Source organism: Pteronotus mesoamericanus, unplaced genomic scaffold, assembly GCF_021234165.1.
Source record: "Pteronotus mesoamericanus isolate MK-2021 breed Mesoamerican mustached bat unplaced genomic scaffold, CSHL_Meso_final contig_57, whole genome shotgun sequence".
Taxonomy (NCBI): Eukaryota; Metazoa; Chordata; class Mammalia; order Chiroptera; family Mormoopidae; genus Pteronotus; species Pteronotus mesoamericanus.
Window position 1 is genome coordinate 2,084,811 of NW_026555203.1, and position 8,634 is coordinate 2,093,444.

An 8,634-nucleotide genomic window follows, 5' to 3' on the forward strand; every position below is an offset into this window, starting at 1 on the left:
TTCCAAATCATCTATTGGGACCAATTCTGGGCTCCGGTAGAATCACCTGAGAAAATAAGATTCCTGGTAATATTTGTGAAACAACCTACCTAAGTGAATTCTTAAGTTGGAGAGGGTCTCTAATTCAGATACGAGGCCACCAGACTACTGAAGATGATAGGGATCAACAAACTTCTGTGAAGGGCCAGAAAAAGTATTTTCAGCTTTGCAGACTGTGGGGACTCTTCCTAACTAATCAACTCTACTGTTACATTGTAAAAGCCACTACGGACAATTTATAAACAAATAGGTGAGGCTGTTTTCCAATAAAGCTTTATATATGCACACTGAAATTTGAAATGCATATAATTTTCATGTATTCTTCCTTTGACTTTTTCTCAACTCTTTAAAAATGTAAAAACCACTCATATTTTTATCTTGTGGGTTATACAAAAGCAGATGGCATACTGGATTTGACTTTCTAGCTGTAGCTTGCCTGACCCCTGTTCTAGATTTTCCCAGTTACCTTATCACCATTCCCTCCTCTCATAGACTATGATAGAACCACTACTTTGTGGCTCCAACTGCTTGCCTTGCATTATCCCTGCTTCTCCCACTATCAAAGTTGTGGCACTAACCTTGTAAATATTGAAAACAAAAATAAGGGCCTCTATCCACACTTTTTAATTAAATATATTCTATTTTAAAACCAAACACTGTTTTTACTACTAATAATAGCAATTTTGCATGAGGAAAGTAGAGATTAAATGATGATAAGAGCTAAAGGAGATGGATTATTTAGCTGAAAGAAAACAAGTTTATAAATGATTAACTATTTATATATTTATTGTTATTGGTGGCCAATAGCCATCTTGCACTTAGGGGCTTCTGTATGAGAGATAATTCATATGTATAGGTGGATAATAGATGTATAGATAGAGGTATGTAAAGATGGGTTCTTATAACCTCTAATAGGAAAAAGAACACAACTCACTGACAGAAAAACAGCATTATCTTTCTATATAGGTAAATTTTAATGTTCATAAAGAGTGCATAGCAATTCAATTTCTAGCTTCAGTATAAAAAGAATAAGAGGAAACTAGTGGGAACTGCATCAAAACAGATTTAGACTGTTACACTCTAGAAATTTCAAAGTTCAAAGCAGAGTTCTTCATTAAGGAAAACATAGAACTATAGTAAAATAGTCTTTGACCTCAAATAGATGAGAAAGATGATCTCTGGAAGTCTTCTAAAACCCTTTTAGTGATAGGATATGTGATTGGGCTACTTATTTTTTATCATTTAAAATCCTACCATTAATTGTTTTGCTGATGCCAAGTCCTATCATTAGACTAGGTTTTCTGTAAGTGTAGAGAAAGAGGGACAATAATGTCCAGTCAGTAGGATTTTGCTTGAGAAGTAGCTGAAAGTCATGCTAAAGGCAAATGGAAATGCACATTTAAAAAGACATCAGTGACTGGACAGTCAAAGACAGTACTGGAGTATTGGGCAGTTTTAGCTCATCATTAATTGTGGAAAAATTATTTCCTCCCTTATTTGGAGGAAAGATTTTGCAGGATCTTGCTACTTGATGGAAGGGTTTAGAAGAGATAGAGTTGGTAAGAGTCTGAGCCTAAAGTAAAGAACAAGGAGTAACAAGAGAGTAGATCAGAATGAGAATAGTGAAAGTCTTTAGAATAAAACTGAAAACTTGGATCTAAAGTAAGTGGAAAAGAACTTAGTAAAAGGATATGAAGTGGTATAATATAGGTGTTGTTTGCCCTGGCTGGTGTGGCTTTGTGGATTGGGTGTTGGCCTGCAAACCGAAGGGTCATGGGTTCAATTCCCAGTCAGGGCACATGCCTGGATTGTGGACCAAGTCCCCAGTAGGGGGTGTGCGAGAGGCAACCACACACTGATGTTTCTCTCCCTCTCTTCCCCTCTCTCTAAAAATAAATAAATGAAGTCCTTTTTAAAAAGTATAGGTGTTAGAAGAGAATTGAATACTTCACATAGTGGATTTGATGAAGAAATGAAATTGTTGAATAGACTGGAAAATTATTCTCTCAATCTCTGTCTCTGGTTTTGTCTGTTCTAATGTTATCTTTTTAACAGGCAACCTTGTTCAAAGGATGATTCATCAGTTAGAATGTCATTTGGCTACAAGTAGCAAAACCTTTTTCTAGTGGCTTTATCAAAAAGCCCCACTCAGTAGACTTCTGCTTCCATTTTGTTGTCTAGAACTTTATTATATGGTCAACTCCAGCTTCCAGGGAACCTGATAATTTGAACTTTATTTTAAATTTTGCACAGTGCTTCCCTGATAGTGTTATGGTTAGTAATATAAAAGCAGGGTTAGGTGAGATAAGAAATTGGATTAGCAACTGGCAGTGTCTGCTATAAATGACATAAATTTTTCAAGTCAATCTAGACATCATGCTTTTAAAAGAGGCTCACATTTTCTATTTGGACTGTCATTTTGCTATTTTTGAGGTTACAACAAATTGGTATTTAAATAAGTTGAGGTCACTTTTCTAAAATATTTTGTTATAGTTGGTAAATTTATTACTGAGAGGAAGTACCCCTAATAAAAATCTTAACTCCATATTATGCTGCCGATCACTTTCAAGTTAAGAACATTACTGTCTGCAACAGTGTTGGGTATGTACAAACTATTGGCTTTAATGTATAGATGTAGAAAAATTAATGTCAGTGTCCATTTTGTAGTCTGGATATGAAATAAAGCAATAGACATCAGAACATACACTGGGAGGTGTACATGCTTTTATTCACAACTTAAAATTTTACTTTACATCTATTAACCTTTTTTACCTATATGACATATCAACACAAGGGCCTAGAATTGAAATGTTTTTCTTCCTTGTGATTTTTTAAAATCTTTCCTTCTCACATTTTTAGTCATGGGAGAAAATTCAAATTATAAAGATACAAGAAGAAAAGAAATCTTAGTGATTTCTGCAGTGACAGATATGTGTTACATTACACTAAGTATCTAGTTGAATGTAACATGCATTAATGGTTCAAATTATTAATATAAACTCAATTATTAACATGAGACCTCTAAAGAATATCTCAAACCTATAATAGGCATGTTTCAGTTATTTTGATATTATTATTATTGTTTCACCTGAAAAAATAATTAATTGCTAAAATTGAAATTATAAATCATTTTTTTTTAACAACAGCTACAGTAGAATGTTACAATCCAAGAACAAATGAATGGACCTATGTTGCCAAAATGAGTGAGCCCCACTATGGCCACGCTGGAACTGTGTATGGAGGAGTAATGTATATTTCAGGTAAACAATTATGCTTCAAGTAAAATTAATAAAATATATAATTATTTGCTACTTGACCAATTCTGGGCTACGCTTCAAGTAAAATAAATAAAATATATAAACTTTTTTACTGTCACCATCTTTCTATGTAGTGTTAATAAAGTAATTCTGAAAATGAATAATAAAAATATAATTTATGTTGATTTTAGAAGATATACAGGGGTAGGAAAAGTAGGTTAACAATAATAATAAATAATAATATAAAAATAAACTCTGTGTTTCATATACTTACAACTGTAAATCTACTTTTGCCCATCCCTGTATTTTGGTCACATGCACATGTATTTTGCTAATAAAAAATTTGGAGCTGGCTACATTTTGCTTACAGTGTCCCAGTAGCAACTTTCATTGTCAAACTGTTAGTATTTAAGTCATCCCTCTGTAGAATTTAGAAAAGTCTTATGTTACTGCAATGTTCACCTCTGGTTTTGAAATTTTCTTTTGTTAAGCAGATTCTTATCACTTGGCCCTGAAACAGTCTACCTCAGACAATGTCCCCCTTCTGAGGGCCTGCTAGTGCCTGACCAACAGTTATATTATTAGAGAACAGAGGTGCTCAGGTGATGTTTGTGGTCTAAGTCTGTAAATACTGCCTTATGAAATCTGTAATTACTGTGAAAACCTAAAAATGGAACTTCCTTTTGACCCAGCGATTCCACTGCTGGGATTATAACCTAAAAATCCCAAAACACCAATTCAAAAGAACCTATGCACCCCAATGTTCATAGCAGCACAATTTACAATAGCCAAGTGCTGGAAGCAACCTAAGTGCCCATCAGTAAATGAATGAATCAAAAACTATGGTACATTTACACAATGGAATACTATGCAGCAGAAAGAAAGAAAGAGCTACTACCCTTCGTGACAGCATAGATGGAACTGGAGAGCATTATGCTAAGTGAAATAAGCCAGGTTGTGAAAGACAAATACCATATGATCTCACCTATAAGTAGAACATAACCAACAAAACAAGCAAACAAGCAAAATATAACCGGAGACATTGAAATAAAGAACAAACTAAATGGCACAAAGTAAAAAAAAAAAAAGAAAGAAAGAAAGAAAGAAATAAAGAACAAACTGACAGTAACCAGAGAGGAAGGGGGTGGGGAGATAACAGAGGACCAGAAGGGGAAGGGTCACCAAGGAAGATGTATAAAGGACCCATGGACAAAGCCAAAAGGGGGTAGGATTGAGAGTGGGAAGGGGGTGGGTGGGGCAGGGGAAGTGGCGGTGGGAAAATGGAGACAACTGTACTTGAACAACAATAATAAATTTCTTAAAAATAATGTAAAAATTAAAAAGTCGAAGAAAATTTAAAAAAGAATCACTGAAAGGCCTGGAATATGTGATTGGCAGGTTTTTGTGTTAAATTTATGAGCAGTTACAGGATGTTTTATATCGAAAGAATCATCCAGAAAATCATATGCTCCATTAATCAATGATTTATACCCTCTACCTATTTTCTGTGTGTAGATGCTATGCCATTATAATGAGAGCTGCAAATCTTCTGGGGGGAAAAAATGACATCTGAATTGTTCTGGTGGTGATTTGGCATAATTAGCATATGTTTCATACATGACCTTCACAACCAAGAGCAGGTTGAAACCACAGCTGATTTCTCAAACCAAAGGACACTGTTGTGCTTTCTGGTAATTCTGTAAATTACGGACAAAATATTAAAAAGCAAAAGAAAAAACAGTGATTTCCATCTGGCCACCAGATTGTAGAGCTTTGAATGATATGGCTGAAAATTAGTGTAGTTCTCTCCCTGATCTGCAAAACATATAGTCTGATTGTTTAATTATAGAGACTGATTTGTGATATAAGAATATACTTTATAGATGATATAAAAATTGCATATATGAAATTCCACATATATTCAGCATTCTAATTTTTTAGCTTTGTAAATGCCCATGCTGATAGGACATGACATCACCCACCCTCACCCCACCCAACAAAAACTCTACATAAACAAACAGTACTGAATATTATAAGTTTGTACATTGCACAACACTTTCAACTTTTCCAAAGCATTTTGATTTATTTCAATTCATAGTCATAGTCACAGTCCTAATGAAATAATTAGAATAGACATTCTTATTTAGCAAGAGAGTAAACAGGCACCTAGAATTTAAGTGCCCCAGCCCTGTGCTCAGCACCCAGAGGGTACCCAATAAAACAGCATTAGGAGTGAATGGTACTTTTTAGTTGGAATTTAGGGCAGACCCAACTCTAAAAGTGGCCAAAATATTTTTTCATTCAATAAAGCCTCTTAAATCCCATGGGTCTCTATTTGAGAAAGTCATTGCAGTAATATAAACTATCTTTTTGTTCTTTAAGAAGAGGAAAATGTTATTTTCTTTCTTTTTAATCCAGGGGAAGTATTTATAGAAGGTAGACATTTATAAGAATACTGTTGATAAGGTATAAAATGTCATAATTGTGGCTAGAAGTTAATTACCTATGACAGATCCTTTTATTTACTTTTGCATTTTTATAATAATCTATTATTTTTATTCCTTAGGAGGAATTACTCATGACACTTTCCAAAAGGAACTCATGTGCTTTGACCCTGATACTGACAAATGGATCCAGAAGGCACCAATGACCACTGTCAGAGGTCTGCATTGCATGTGTACAGTGGGAGAAAGGCTCTATGTCATTGGTGGCAATCACTTCAGAGGAACAAGTGATTATGATGATGTCCTAAGCTGTGAATACTACTCACCTATCCTTGACCAGTGGACCCCAATTGCTGCCATGTTAAGAGGGCAGAGTGATGTTGGGGTCGCTGTCTTTGAAAATAAAATCTACGTGGTTGGTGGGTATTCCTGGAATAATCGTTGTATGGTAGAGATAGTGCAGAAATATGATCCAGATAAAGACGAGTGGCATAAAGTTTTTGATCTCCCAGAGTCCCTTGGTGGCATCCGAGCGTGCACACTCACAGTGTTTCCACCTGAAGAAACCACACCATCACCTTCTAGAGAGTCCCCTCTTTCTGCACCTTAAGATCATTCCTACAACTAAGATGCTATAGTCCTATCGTTGCAATGTGTCATGGATTCTCTTCTTTTGCTGCCCTCCCCTTAAATAGTATATGTTAGGATTAGCCTCCAGTAATTGATACAGATATTGGAAAAAAAGACTACATTGATATTATTCGTGCTGTTTGTCTGGCTTAGAGTGTTTATAAAGTGGCAACAAAACCATTCTGGAAATGTGTCCCATAGAAGCTGACATTTAACATACAAAAAAAGAAAAAACAACCAAGTTATTGTCTTTAAAAATGTTTCTTCAGTACTTTTTTGATGCTGTATACTGGGTATGAGATATTTGTCATCTTACATTGGAAAGCCCAGTAAACTAAGTTGAAGCTGGATTATAGTAAATGTATAGCTGTGGTAAGTAGGCCTCAAAGTAAAAAGTTTTCCTTTTATTTTGACTGTAAGGTGTCAAAGGGAGGCAGCCTGCTCCAGCAGAAGCCAACAGACAAAATGTTGCCAACTCGCATGAGCTACCTCCCTCTTTTCATAAAGTATTTTTGAAATATCTGTCAACCCACCTGTCTGTGTGGGCACATTGAGAACATATAAAGTTCTTAGATGCACAGGAGAATAACCAAAATTCACCAATGTTAATTTTTAAAAAGCAGCATGAGCCTTCCACTTATAAACAAAGATTGGGAGTTTTAAAAGTGTGTATAAATACATATGCACATAGAAATATTAAATACAAAACTTGAAAAATTGAGTGGCATTTCAAATAAATGTAAAAAAATTAAAAATTCTTCCAAAAAGCAGCTTCTGTTAAATGGAATTCAGTATGTACATGCTGAATGCACATATGTAGAATCATGCTGAATTACGTGGATAAGGGCTGGAAATTTTGAGCTACTAAATTTGTCACTTGACCAGATTTTACCTTCCAAAACTGTAAACTACACTTTCTCCTTTGCTGTTGAGGTAACTTCCATATTGTATGTATTCTGTATACTCTCAGTCCATAAGGTTATTTAGCACAAAGTATAGCAGCTTCACCTGGTAAGCTGCTTTTGCTCAGTGAATTTAACTTTCATGTTTTATCTTTTTGTCCAATAAAAAAAAACATTTAATGTTATTTTGGTCTGAAGCATCTCATTATTGTCTGATTTGACTTCCTTTTATTAAATACCTTTATTTTTATTTTTATTTTTATTTTTTTTGGTATAGCAAGATTCAAGTGACCAGGACTTAGAGCACTGAACAGCTTGGATTAATTCATATTAATGACTTTCATTCAAGGAAAAAAATAATTTGACCAGGTTTAACATCATTGGTCCAAACTCATTACTGGTTGTCTAGAGGGGTTGTTTACTGGCAGATGCTATTTGTCTTCTCTTCATTCCCACAGAAGTAATACCAGACATGTTTAAATTACAAGGTCAGTTTCCCATATCTTCAAGGAGGTCCATGTTGCCTAGTGAGAAGGGATTGTGTAAAATGTTAAGAGGTTAATTCTTGGGCTAGGACCACAAATGAAAAATGTTTTTGTATGCCCTGGCAGATGTGGCTTGGATGGTTGGAGCATCATCCCATGCCCAAAAGGTTGTGGGTTTGATTCCCAGTCAGGCGACTTCTGTTAGGGCTATCTGTATGATCTTTCCTACTTTATCAGCAAATGACCAGATTAAATCTGAACCAAAAATTTTGAGCTATAGCAAAACAACTACAGTGTCACCAGATTTTCTTCACCAGTAGGGAATTATCAGTGTAGATGCCATTGCCTCTGTCTTGAGTTAAACATAATGAAGAGAACAATATTCCCATCAGTGGTGCTTTTGAATGTTGGGAGAAGCCTGGTATGAATTTTAAAGACCTCCTTTGGCAAGATAATTCCGAAGTGAGAGGAACTGGTCTCCTGACTTCAGTTCTCTGCTTACAGGCAGAACAGACTTAGCCATTTGCACATAGTTATCACCTGCTTAAGAAATGGGAGAGTGTTACCTAAAAATGGGACGGAATGATGGTCTTGCCACCGTCCAGTGTGGGTGTTCTTGGTCAGGAAACACTCCTCCAAGCGGCAGTGGTTCTTTCCATCTTCTGCCATCTTTCACTTCTTAGGTCCTCAGCATCCTCTCCATTCAATCAGCAGAAGGAAAAGTTGAGTGTTGCAGGTGTGAGAGCTGTAGAGGTCAGGCTTGAAAGAGGCATACATCACTTCTACACACATCACACTGGCCGGAAGTTAGATCATGGCGTCTATCAAAACAAAGCAGATAGCAAAATATCAGATAGTTGCATGCCCAGAAAGAAGA

The 8,634-nt window shown here is 35.6% G+C and overlaps 1 protein-coding gene across 1 annotated transcript in view; it reads left to right on the forward strand.

Moving 5' to 3' along the window:
• Positions 1-6,873, forward strand: part of KLHL13 (kelch like family member 13) — a 110,765-nt gene extending 103,892 nt beyond the window's left edge. Inside the window, exons 7-8 of the mRNA XM_054580331.1 lie at positions 3,186-3,299; positions 5,863-6,873. Coding sequence (XP_054436306.1) covers positions 3,186-3,299; positions 5,863-6,350 — 602 coding nt within the window. The 3' untranslated portion in view covers positions 6,351-6,873. The remainder of the gene's footprint in view (positions 1-3,185; positions 3,300-5,862) is intronic.
• The last annotated feature ends 1,761 nt before the right edge of the window (positions 6,874-8,634 follow it).